Consider the following 13975-nt stretch of genomic DNA (forward strand, 5'->3'; position numbering starts at 1 on the left):
GTAACCTGCTCGATTTTAAATGCTTACCTGCCCAGTTTCCACTGGTAGGGTTAAAATCGACTCCTTGAGCTTCACAGCTAAATGATGGCACTTTCATGGCTATAGTTGCCTGTTGCAGCAGTGTTGATGCCCACTGGATTTTACTGGCTGCATGATATAGTGCCAATGGGAAAGTGGTTCGTGCCTCCCCCTAAAGCCTGGTGCCAGGGCTATCTCAGAGTGTACTATCTGACCACTAGGTGCACTATCTGACCACCAGGTGCAGAGTGAGAAAGGGGAGCAGATATTGGAGAAATTCTCCTGGATCAGCCTCAGTGAGTTCTTATCAGATTGGGTTATGTTCATTGGCACCTCAATTGGGCCTGGATCATCTCGTTGAAATTAAAAGGAAAGAGACTGCCATTTTACGTGAAAAGTTACACACCTACCGCGAATGTTAATCACCCACCGTGAATGTTTGACACTTAAAGTGAGTGGCACACTGGCCCCGCGAATGTTCCACACCTAAAGTAAATGTTCCACAGCCCCCGTGAATGTTCCACAGCCCCCGACAATGGTACATAGTCTCAACAAGTGTAACTCAATGTGGTTTAAAGCAGTCTATTTTCATGTACAACACCGTGGGAGTAAGAAGGGAAGCATGTCAGAAATTTCCATCAAGGGCGAATCAAGCTGTGGGTTAAGTTACCGAAGGACATTGAAGCCAACTGTAAATGGGATCAAGGGAGAATTGAATTTGTTTCTGGAGTGAGAAGGGATTGGTTGAGAGGCAGGCTTAGCCATGTGAAATAGACAGACTTGTTTCAACAGATGGCTTTTCCCCGTTTCTAAAAATCCATCTGTTCTGCTATTCAATGCTAAAAATAAATGGCTACATTTTAAAAATTGGTTTGGAATCTATCTTGCTCTCACTGATCACAAGCATCACGGGCAGTGTTTCCTCAGTGTTTGACAGCTTCATACACATTCAGCCCTGTACCCAATGGGCTAGCAAACACAAGCAGGCATTACATACTGTCACTAAAAGTAGTACGTAGCATACTGAAGAACAGCCTGAGCCCTGGCTCTGTTCAATCACTGGAGCACTCCTGGGACAAAGTTAGTCTTCATGCTGGAGCTATTCCTAGCCTTGATTCTTCGGGTTCTTTGCTGTATATTAGCTCAGACTAGCTGGAATGTGGATGCTGTGCAATGCTGACAGTGCTAACAGCGCACTCGTAGCTGTCAATGGCCAGGAGCTGGTTGGCAACAAGCGCCAACATTTCTTCTCTCATTTTTTAGGTTCTGTCCCAATCCCTCTCCATCCCCCAACTCACTCCCATTCAGCATCACACATCACTCCCCAGCAGACTACAGGCAGGGGACCTGCCCCAGATTTCCATCAGTAACCCATGGAGAACACCTGGGAGACTCAGCCTGCCATGTGCTGTCAATAGTCAAACTGAGATCAGGAACTCAGTGACTTGCTGGTGAGAGGCAGAAAACTGCACCTCTTCTGATAGGTAACAGCCCCTCTGTTTCATTTCCTTTGTCCTGTTACAAGATGCATTGCTCTCAGGAAAGCACATCCGTACCGCTTTGGGGTTTTTATTCTGGATAAGTTACCCAGGCTCAGACCCCTTCCACAGAGAAGCAATCACTGCCCAACACCCAGACTGTGCCTGTCCCTGCTCAATATCTAGATCATTTGTAGCGAGGGCAGAGCTCAAAGAAGAAACCATTGTGACTACCGGTGTATATCACACAGTCACATGATTGTCTTCAACTTGGGAGGGTGGTAGACATCACAAGATTGAGGCTTAGGCTGTAAACTGCCAAATAGATTTATTAACCAGTAAATAGAAAAGCGAATGGAAGAATGAGAGTGTCTGGGATTTCAGTAAAGGATTTAATATCCATCTTCAAAATAACAAACTAAACTTCATTGTAAACTGGACTGGATGTGTAGTCCCAGAATATTGAAGTGTCTCTACTACCCACGGGAGTCTCTCTGGCCCATCTATCCAAGGGCTTTCAACAGATTGTCAATTTAAAATGACACCCGAGAAATACTTCTTGAAAATGACCGAAATGCAGACAATTTAAATACATGTCTCAAAACTAAAATAGAACTGCTAAACACATATACAAATGATATCTATAAGATACTTGTACTTGAATTGAATGGCTTGTTCTCTTGCTTGGGTAGCGGAGGCAGACTTGTCTGAGTTGGGATTGATGTGTACCAAAACAAGGTGGGCCTAGTCTCCAAATTAAACTGAATTTTAACCATAAATAAAGAGAGGCCAAAACAGCAATACATCACAGAAAAAAAAGTTAATTTGTTAAAATGTCCAAACATTGATTTACACATTCAAACCGCATCATAGTTGCAATGTACAATACTATAACAAAGAAATAGGTCACTTAATCAGTCTGTTACAGTACAGAAATAGACCATCGAATCTCAGTCTGTACAGTACAGAAACAGACCATCAAATCACAGCTTGTTACAGTACAGAAATAGACCATCGAATCACAGTCTGTTACAGTACAGAAACAGCCCATCGAATCACAGTCTGTTACAGTACAGAAACAGGTCATTATGCTCATTAAGTCTGCACTGGTATCCATCTCTACGTCAGCTAACTGGTCTACTCCCAATATCCTACTTGCGCCCGGTTGCCTTTAATATTCCCCTTTTTCCAACCAACTACTGTATAACTTTTGTAGAAGAATTCATGCGCTTTGGTCTCCACATTCTAACCTCCCACTGACTGAAGATATTTTTTCTAGCCTTCCCTTTAATTCTTTTTGTGATTATCTTAAATTTCTGCGCCTCTTCTTCCTGTCTCAATGAACAATGGAAACAACCCATCACTGTTTACCTGCTCTCGCATTCCACTCAGTGACTAATTAGCAAATGGCCCAAGTGCATTATTTTAAAATTCAATGTATGTTCTTGCTTAGCACGCACTGTAATATGGTCACCCCTACCTCTCACTCTCTTGAATAATTCTTTGAGTGGCCAATGTTTCTGCACCAGTAAAATCCTGAATGTTAATTACTGGACACACTCTTCACCAGGTCAGGTTGTACTAGAGACAATTGGGGTTAGAGTGGGGTGGGGGAGGGGGAACTTAAAACAAGGGGAAAGTGGGGCGGGGGGGAATTTAAAACAATCACCATCACTAGAGAGAAAGTACTAGACAAACTAATGGGACTAAAGGTGGACAAGTCCCCTGGACCCAATGCCCTGCATCCTAGAGTCTTAAAAGAGGTGGCTGCAGAGATAGTGGATGCATTGGTTGTAATCTACCAAAATTCCCTGGATTCTAAAAGAGAGGTCCCAGCTGACTGGAAAACCGCAAATGTAACACCCCTATTTAAGAAAGGAAGGAGACAGAAACCAGGTAACTATCGACCAGCTAGCCTAACATCTGTCATTGGGAAAATGCTGGAGTCCATTAAGGAAGTGGTAGCAGGACATTTAGAAAATCATAATATAGTCAAGCAGAGTCAGCATGGTTTTATGAAAGGGAAATCATGTTTGACAAATTTGCTGGAGTTCTTTGAGGATGTAATGAGCAGGGTGGATAAAGGGGAACCAGTAGCTGTCGTGTATTCGGATTTCCAGAAGGCATTCGATAAGGTGCCACATAAAAGGTTCCTACACAAGATAAGAGCTCACGGGGTTGGGGGCAATATATTAGCATGGATAGAGGATTGGCTAACTAACAGAAAACAGAGTCGGGATAAATGGGTAATTCTCAGGTTGGCAAACTGTAACTAGTGCGGTGCCGCAGGGATCAGTGCTGGGGCCTCAACTATTTACAATCTATATTAATGACTTGGATGAAGGGATCTAGTGTAATGTAGCCAAATTTGTTGATGATACAAAGATAGGTGGGAAAGCAAATTGTGTGGAGGACGCAAAGAATCTCCAAAGGGATATAGATAGGCTAAATGAGTGGGCAAAAATCTGGCAAATGGAGTTTAATGTGGGAAAATGCGAGGTTATCCACTTTGGTAGGAAAAATAAAAAAGCAAATTATTATTTAAATGGGGAGAGATTACAAAATGCTGAGGTACAGAGGGCTCTGGGGGTCCTTGTACATGAATCACAAAAAGTTAGCATGCAGGTACAGCTAGTAATTAGGAAGGCAAATGGAGTGTTGGCCTTTATTGCAAAGGGAACGAAGTATAAAAGTAGGGAAGTCCTGTTACAACTGTACAGGGTGTTGGTGAGACCACACCTGGAGTACTGCGTACAGTTTTGGTTTCCTTATTTAAGGAAGGATATACTTGCATTGGAGGCAGTTCAGAGAAGGTTCACGAGGTTGATTCCGGAGATGAAGGGGTTGTCTTATGAAGAAAGGTTGAACCTATACTCAATGGAGTTTAGAAGAATGAGAGGGGATCTTATTGAAACATGAGATTCTGAAGGGGCTTGACAGGGTAGCTGCAGAGAGGATGTTCCCCTCGTGGGGGAATCTAGAACTAGGGGGCATAGTTTCAGAATAAGGGGGCACCCATTTAAAATGGAGATGAGGAGGAATTTCTTCTCTCAGAAGGTCATGAATCTTTGGAATTCTCTTCCCCCAGAGAGCTGTGGAGGCTGGGTCATTGAATATATTTAAGGTGGAGATAGACAGATTTTTGAATGGTAAGGGAGTCAAGGGTTATGGGGAGCGGGCAGGGAAGCGGAGTTGAGGCCAAGATCAGATCAGTCATGATCATATTAAATGGCGGAGCAGGCTCGAGGGGCCAAATGACCTACTCTGCTCCTACGTCTTATGTTCTTATGTAGGCACATTCTGCCCATTCACCAGGTCAGGCTGTACCAGAGCCACGCTCTGCCCATTCACCAGGTCAGGCTGTACCAGAGCCACGCTCTGCCCATTCACCAGGTCAGGCTGTACCAGAGCCACTCTCTGCCCATTCACCAGGTCAGGCTGTACCAGAGCCACGCTCTGCCCATTCACCAAGTCAGGCTGTACCAGAGCCACGCTCTGCCCATTCACCAGGTCAGGCTGTACCAGAGCCACTCTCTGCCCATTCACCAGGGCAGGCTGTACCAGAGCCACTCTCTGCCCATTCACCAGGGCAGGCTGTACCAGAGCCACTCTCTGCCCATTCACCAGGGCAGGCTGTACCAGAGCCACGCTCTGCCCATTCACCAGGTCAGGCTGTACCAGAGCCACACTCTGCCCATTCACCAGGGCAGGCTGTGCCAGAGCCACACTCTGCCCATTCACCAGGTCAGGCTGTACCAGAGCCACTCTCTGCCCATTCACCAGGTCAGGCTGTACCAGAGCCACTCTCTTCCCATTCACCAGGGCAGGCTGTGCCAGAGCCACTCTCTGCCCATTCACCAGTACCCTGTGCCCACATTTACAGAGTGAAATGCACATACACATGTCAGAGCAGCAGTGTCTTCGATTCACAAATATGGCCGCAATGAAGTTGTGTCACATATTGCAAAGTGAGCTGCAGCCAAAGACTTGGCACTGCCAGTGGCTGTGAAGGGCACTGGACCATCCTGGCATCATGCAGCTACTTAACCTGGGATGATTGCACTGAACTGAACACGTGAAGGAACCACTGAGCTACACAGACCAGCAAGGTGCCAGGTTAATCTCCGGGGCTGATCTCAACCAGGACAGCTGTGGAGTTACAAGTGGCCTTACTGTCCCCTCGTCCCTGGGATAAGGAGAAAAAACATCACAGCTAGTGTTCCGCTCCAGATTGCTTTCCAGTGATCCAGCAGGGGCGTGCATGTGTTGACATCAGTAACAACAGGACTGAACACAGCTGTCACATCCTGTCGACTGTTATTGTCTAAGCTCCTACATGAAGATTGGCAACTCGTGTGATGTATTGGAGAGCAGGCACAGCTATGGAACTGTACCCCAGCATGAGTCAACACCTTCAGTAGAAGGGCAGCCATTGAACTGTATCCCAGCATGAGTCAGCACCTTCAGGAGAAGGGAAGCCATTGCACTGTACCCCAGTATGAGTCAGCACCTTCAGGAGAAGGGAAGCCATTGATCCGTACCCCAGCATGAGTCAGCACCTTCAGTAGAAGGATAATAAGGATCGAAATTTGGAAGCATAAAATATATTTTGGTGCAATAAGGGGATTTAAATGATGAAGTATTTTCCTAATACTATTGTGAATAATTCTGTAAAATACATGTGGATGAACAGCACGACTACACAAAGACTACAAGAAGTATGTTCGTAGAAGGGTGGGATGCGAATGCAACTAATAGCTTCCATCTGTTCAATTGACGCAAGACACTGACCAAGACAGCAGCAAATTATTTTTAAATTGCAATCAGATGTTTGCAACATAGGAAAGGAGCTCATGTGGAAATTAGTGAGACTTTCACCGTATTACCACAGGAACTCCATGAGATCAGGAGGCTCAGCAAGTTATTTCGTGACCCGGGGTAATCTGGTGTCAGTAACTTTGGGTCCCTGTTTGATCAAACACACGCACTCTCCACGGACTATTTCCATTTAAGCAAATCCAGATTATCTCTTTGTAAACCTGCAGAACACATGACACAAACATCACGTATTCCCATGGGCAAGGGTCACACAGAATGGGTCCAGTTGACACAGAATGACAGAAACCAGCGGGAACAAAACAGGTCATCTCAAAAATGCAGGCACATTATTTACAGAATAAAAATATAACCATCATGCATCATAAGTTCTGCAGGTTCTTGTTCTTGAAGTAAGATAGGCATTTTACCTAAGCAGGAGAAATATATTATGCTTAACCATATCACCTACCCACTTTCACAGCCACCCCCTCAACCTTGTCATCTCATGTGTCCTCTCTACTGCCATGTCTCAGTCACAGACGAGGCAATCTCCAACCACTTCCATGTATCCCTCACTACGCACATCCCCATATCAATCCTTCTGCATTCACCCTGGAAAAACTTTCCCCCAAGTTACTTACAGTTGCACTTTCAAGCTGCCAACTGTGAAGCCTTTGGCCCCTTTGTTCACGACTATACTTCTACAGCTGTGAATCTGCTCCCCTATCTCCAACCTTTGATGCCCTTGTCCCCAGTAAAGTCTGTACTCTTTCCCACCCTGGTCATTTCCACTGGTATGGTCTCCATCTTTACTCCCTCAAGACCAAGGAACACAAACTTGACTGTTCTGACGAAGGGTCACAGACCTGAAACGTTAACTCTGTTTCTCTTTCCACGGATGCTGCCTGACCTGCTGAGTGTTTCCAGCATTTTCTGTTATTACAAACTTGACCGTATCTGGTGCACAACTGCTTTAGCCATTCATTGCCAGATCTGGCTGGACCACATCAAGCACCATCAGGCCCTTCTCTCCTCTACAAAAGTTGCTCACTACTCCAGGGTCATCTTGGAGAGCAAAGATAATCCCCAGCTTTTCTTCTTCACTACCACTCATCTCCTTAAACCCCTCTCCCTCACCTCCAATAACAAGTGCGAGGAACTCATGGATTTCTTTGCCACAAAGATCGAAACCATCCATTCAGCTGCCTCTACTGCTTCTCCTACCCCTTGCCCACCAAGCCAAACATCTTCCAAGGTTCCTCCTGCACTAGCCCTGACTCTGCATATTTCTCTAGTTTCTCTCTTAATTTCCTCCGCCCCCCACCATGCCCTGTCTAAAGTCATCTTGTCCATGAGATCCACTTCCTGCTCCCTTGACCCCATTCCCACGAACCTGCTGACAACCCATTTCCTTTCCTGGCTCTCATGCTAGCCAACACTGTAAATGGTTCCCTCTCTTCAGGTACTGTCCTCCTCCCCACTTTCAAAACCGCCGTCATCACCAATGTTCCCTCTAATTTTTTTTGGGTGCATGGCCCCTTTAACGGGCTGCACAGCCCATTCAAATTTCTGCGCATGCGTGGTTTTTCCATTTAAAAGCCGGTGAGCTGGCTGCGCTGGACCTCCAGACTGCTGCGCGGCTGCATGGCTTAATGGGAACATTGGTTATCACCCAGCTCCTCAAGTAACCCACCCTTCAACCCCCTCCTTCTGTCAGAACTACCACCCTATATCCAACCTCCCTTCCCTCTCTAAAGTGCTTAAACATGTTGTGTCCCAAATCTGTGCCCATCTTTCCTGTAACTCTATGTTTGAATCTGTTATATCACCCTTCCAGCCCCAAACTCACCCCTAGGAACTTGGCCCCTAGAAACCCAGACCAAAAACTCTCCCTCCAATCTCACTCCCCTCAAACCCAGACCCCAATCTCACTCCCCTCAAACCCAGACCCCAATCTCACTCCCCACAAACCCAGTCCCCAATCTCACTCCCCACAAACCCAGTCCCCAATCTCACGCCCCACAAACCCAGTCCCCAATCTCACTCCCCACAAACCCAGTCCCCAATCTCACTCCCCACAAACCCAGTCCCCAATCTCACTCCCCACAAACACAGTCCCCAATCTCACTCCCCTCAAACCCAGACCCCAATCTCACTCCCCACAAACCCAGTCCCCAATCTTATTGCCCACAAACCCAGTCCCCAATCTCACTCCCCACAAACCCAGTCCCCAATCTCACTCCCAACAAACCCAGACCCCAATCTTATTGCCCACAAACCCAGACCCCAATCTCACTCCCCTCAAACCCAGTCCCCAATCTCACTCCCCACAAACCCAGACCCCAATCTCATTGCCCACAAACCCAGTCCCCAATCTCAGCCCCCACAAACCCAGACCCCAATCTCATTGCCCACAAACCCAGTCCCCAATCTCACCCCCCACAAACCCAGACCCCAATCTCACTGCCCACAAACCCTGTCCCCAATCTCACTGCCTACAAACCTAGTCCCCAATCTCACCCCCCACAAACCCAGTCCCCAATCTCACTCCCCCCACAAACCCACCCCCAAAACTCACCATCCAAAAACCCAGTCCTAAACACATCCCACCCCCAGAAACCCTGCCCCAACTCATACCTGAAAAACCTCCCCCCACAAACTCACCTACCAGTTAAAAATAGCCCAAACACCGTGAAGCATTTCCTAAACCAATTCCCTCAAAGCACTCTCCACAATATCTCTTCTGTCCAACAAGATCTTGTGCTTATTTAGCACCAAGAGGGTATTCTTAATATAACTTTAAAATAACAGTTAAGGAATAAATAAATGTTTTACTTACTGGGTAGGTTTGCTTCAAGTTCTGCAACTTCTAGTGGAAGAGAGAGACACGGGATTAATATCCAGTTAAAATGAAATAATAATCTGATTATAGTTAGCAGCACAACTAACAACAAGATGTATGAACTGGTTACCAATCTCTCTCCAGATTTGGGCTTCCCAGTTTAATTCTCTGCCCAATTTCTGTTCTTTATCCCCTCCCATTTTTCCAAGGGCATCAGCTCCTCTGCCCCCACCCTTGCCCTGGCCATGCAACAGCCCCTCTTCTGTTGCCCCTCCCCAAGTACCAGCCCCTCTCCTCTGTCCCCACCTCGCCCTGGCCAGGTACCAGCCACTGATCAGAGAAGCCACCGTAAAACCATAGGAGGTTCACAGCACAGAAAGAGGCCATTCGGCCCATCGAGTGCGTCAGCCCATGCTACAATCCAAAATGAATCTCTCAGCCCCGCCCCTCTCCACATAGCCCTGTATCTTCCACGATACAATATTTATCCAGTTTTCCCCTAAAAGATGCAATGGTCTCTAACTCAACCACCCCATGGCAAAGCATTCCATGCGCCAACAACACTCTAAAGAAATTCCTCCTAACCTCTCTGCCCACTACCTAAGTGTCGATTTTAATTTTCTTCATGGCTTCTTTCTCTTGTACTCTATGCCACTATTTATAAAACCTAAAATGCTGTTTCCCCTTTTCATGGCTTTATCTACTTGATCTTTCAGAGAATTTTGTATTTTAACCTCCTGGTCTCTCTGATCTCCCACGCAGCCAGGCACCACTCCCAACTACTGTGAAAGTACAGCCTGAAGCCCAGATGGAAAACAAAGCTGGTAGCAGCACAACAACAACTTGCATTTATACAGTGCCTTTAACGTCGTAAAACGTCCCAAGGCGCTTCACAGGAGTATCATCAGGCAAAATTTGACATTGAGCCACATAAGGAGACATTGGGACAGGTGACCAGAAGCTTGGTCAAAGATGTAGGTTTTTAGGACCGAATTTTGGGGGGGGAAGAGAGGGGTTTAGGGAGGGAATTCCAGAGCAGAGGGCCTTGGCAGCTGAAGGCACGACTGCCAATGGTGCAGCGATTAAAATCGGGAATGTGCAAGAGGCCAGAATTAGAGCAGCGCTGGGGGAGGTTACCGCGCCGGGGGAGGTTACAGCGCCGGGGGAGGTTACAGCGCCGGGGGAGGATACAGCGAACAAGGATGAGAATTTTAAAATCAAGGCATTGATGGACCGGGATCCAATAGGTCAGTGCACACAGGGCGATGAATGAAGAAGTGAAGTGAGAGTTAGGATACGGGCAGCAGAGCTTGGGATGAGCTGACATTTACGGAGTGTTCAAGGTGGGGGGCCGGCCAGAAGAACATTGGAATAATCAAGTCTAGAGGTAAGAAAGGCATGGATGAGGGTTTCAGCAGCAGATGGGCTGAGGCAGGGATGGAGACAGTTACAGAGGTGGAAGTAGGTGGTCTTGGTGGTGGAGAGGACATGGAGTGGGAAGTTCAGCTCAGGGCCAAATAGAATGCCAAGGTTCTGAACAGTCTGGTTCAGCCTCAGACAGTGGAGGAGATGGAGTCGGTGGCTGGGGATCGGAGTTTGTAGCGTGGACCGAAGACAATATTTAATTGGAGGAAATTTCTGCTCACCCAACATTGGATGTCGGACAAGTAGAGTGACAAATCAGAGGCAATGGACGGGTCGAGAGAGGTGGCGGTGAAGTAGAGCTGGGTGTCGTCGGCATACATGTGGAACCTGACGTTGTGCTTTCGGATAACGTTGCCTAGGGGCAGCATGTAGATGAGAAATAAGAGGGGCCAAGGATAGATCCCTGGAGGGCTCCAGAGGTAATGGTGCGGGAGGAGAGGCCATTGCAGGTGATTCTATGGCTACGACTGGCTTGGTAGGAGTCTATTGAGGGACTAAAGCTTCCCCCAGCAGGGTGAGACATTGTAGGTATAGCCAGGCCTGGTAACTTTGGGCCTAGAACACATGCACAGAATGAATCACCTTTTACACACTACTTATCAACAGAATACAGATTGGCAAGCTCTCTATAAATACTACTCAAAACTTCACTGGCCCCGCTCCCGTCCACTGTCCCCACCCCTCGCCCTGGCGCACCCCCTTCCCTCCCCTCTGGCCATCTCTTTAGCCTGGCCTGTTCCTGGCCCCTCCCCTCCCCTCCCCACAGCCCGGCCCCGCCCCTCCCCTCCGCCTGGCCCCTCCCCTCCCCACAGCCTGGCCCCTCCCCTCCCCACAGCCTGGCCCCTCCCCTCCCCACAGCCTGGCCCCTCCCCTCCCCACAGCCTGGCCCCTCCCCTCCCCTCCCCACAGCCTGGCCCCTCCCCTCCCCACATTCTACCTTACGTAAACTTGAGGTCATCCAAAACGCCGCTGCCCATGTCCTAATTCGCACCAAGTCCCATTCACCCATCACCCCTGTGCTTGCTGACCTACATTGGTTCCCGGTTAAGCAATGCCTCAATTTTAAAATTCTCATCCTTATTTTCAAATCCCTCCATATCTCTGTAATCTCCTTCAGCCCCACAACTTCTGCACCCCCCCCCCCACCCCACACCCCCAAAACATCGGAGCTTCTCTAATTCTGCCCTCTTGAACATCACTGATTATAATCGCTTAATCATTGGTGGCCGTGCCTTCTGTTACCTAGGCCCTAAGTTCTGGAATTCTCTCCCTAAACCTCTCCACCTCGCTAAATCTTTTTCCTGCTTTAAGACGCTCCTTAAAACCTACCTCTTTGACCAAGCTTTAGCTCATCTGCCCTAATTTGTTATGTGGCTCGGTGTCAAATTTTTGTCTTATAATAGTCCTGTGAAGCGCCTTTGGACGTTTTACTCCGTTAAAGGCGCTAATAAATACAAGTAGTTGTTGTTACACCTCTCGCTTCAGTTCCTGTAACATAGAAATTGCTAGATGAAACAGACCAAGCTCCATCTAGTTCACCTTCTAACTTCCCAGTAGTCACACGATACAATGATAATGGATTTGCTGACTAATCATAGCAATCAATCTCTATCATGGGAACAGTAGCGTAGTGGTAATGTCACTGGGTTAGTAATCCAGAGGCCTGGACTAATGATCCAGCGACGTGAGTTCAAATCCCACCACGGCAGCTGGGGAATTTAAATTCAGTTAATTAAATAAAGCTGGAATATAAAGCTAGTATCAGTAATGGTGACCATGAAACTATCGGACTGTCGTAAAAACCCATCTGGTTCACTAATGTCCTTCAGGGAAGGAAATCTGCCGTCCTTACCTGGTCTGGCCTATATGTGACTCCAGACCCACAGCAACGTAGTTGACGCTTAACTGCCCTCTGAAATGGCCTAGCAAGCCACTCAGTTGTAACAAACCGCTACGAAACACAATAATAAGAATGAAACTGGACAGACCACCCGGCATCGACCTCGGCACACCCAGCCCAGTCGACCCGGCAAAGTCCTCCTCACCAACATCTGGGCACTTGTGCCAAAATTGGGAGAGCTGTCCCACAGACTAGTCAAGCAACAGCCTGACATAGTCATACTCACAGAATCATACCTTTCAGCCAATGTCCCTAACTCCTTCATCACCATCCCTGGGTATGTCTTATCCCACCAGGGCTGGCGGCACAGTGGTATATAGTCGGGAAGGAGTGGCCCTCAACACTGACTCCGGACCCCATGAAGTCTCATGGCTTCAGGTCAAGCATGGGCAAGGAAACCTCCTGCTGATTACCACCCACTGCCCTCCCTCAGCTGATGAATCAATACTCCTCCATGTTGAACACCACTTGGAAGAAGCACAGAGTAGCTAGGGCACAGAATGTACTCTGGGTGGGGGACTTCAATGTCCATCACCAAGAGTGACTCGGCAGCACCACAACTGACCGAGCTGGCCGAGTCCTGAAGGCGATAGCTGCCAGACAGGGCCTGTGGCAGGTGGTGAGAACCAACATGACAGAAAAACATACTTGACCTCGTCCTCGCCAATCTATCTGTCACAGATGCATCTGTCTATGACAGCATTGGTAGTAGTGTCCTTGTGGAGATGAAGTCCCGTCTTCACACTGAGGACACCCTCCATCGTGTTGTGTGGCACTACCACCGTGCTAAATGGGATAGATTCAGAACGGATCTAGCAGCTCAAAACTGGACATCCATGAGGTGCTGTGGGCCATCAGCAGCAGCAGAATTGTATTCCACCACAATCTGTAACCTCATGGCCTGGGATATCCCTCACTCTACCATTACCATCAAGCCAGGGGACCAACCCTGGTTAAATAAGGAGTGTAGAAGAGCATGCCAGGAGCAGCACCAGACGTACCTAAAAATGAGGCGTCAACCTGGGGAAGCTGCAACATAGGACTACATGCATGCTAAAAAGTGGAAGCAGCATGCTATAGACAGGGCTAAGTGATCCCACAATCAATGGATTAGATTAAAGCTCTGCAGTCCTGCCCCATCCAGTCGTGGATGGTGGTGGACCATTAAACAACTAACGGAAGGAGGAGGCTCCATGAATATCCCCATCCTCAATGATAGTGGAGCCCAGCATGTGAGTGCAAAAGACAAGGCTGAAGCATTTGCAACCATATTCAGTCAGAAGTGCTGAGTGGATGATCCATCTCGGCCTCCTCCTGAGGTTCCCACCATCACAGAAGCCAGTCTTCAGCCAATTCGATTCATTCCAGGTGATATCAAGAAACGGCTGAGCGCACTGGATACAGCAAAGGCCCAGACAACATCCCGGCTATCGTGCTGAAGACTTGTGCTCCAGAACTAGTCGCACCTCTAGCCAAGCTGTTCCAGTACAGCTA

At 47.8% G+C, this 13975-nt stretch overlaps 1 protein-coding gene across 6 annotated transcripts in view; it reads right to left on the reverse strand.

Annotated features, from left to right (window-relative positions):
- ube2f (ubiquitin-conjugating enzyme E2F (putative)) overlaps window positions 1-13975 on the reverse strand; it is a 253275-nt gene that overhangs the window by 141160 nt on the left and 98140 nt on the right. For all 6 annotated transcript variants that reach the window (XM_085985594.1, XM_085985591.1, XM_085985593.1 and 3 more), the window contains exon 3: window positions 9154-9183. In XM_085985594.1, the coding sequence (XP_085841720.1) occupies window positions 9154-9183 (30 nt within the window). The remainder of the gene's footprint in view (window positions 1-9153; window positions 9184-13975) is intronic.

Source organism: Somniosus microcephalus, chromosome 4, assembly GCF_052327205.1.
Source record: "Somniosus microcephalus isolate GS21.2 chromosome 4, FLI_Smic_1.0, whole genome shotgun sequence".
NCBI classification, from domain to species: Eukaryota; Metazoa; Chordata; class Chondrichthyes; order Squaliformes; family Somniosidae; genus Somniosus; species Somniosus microcephalus.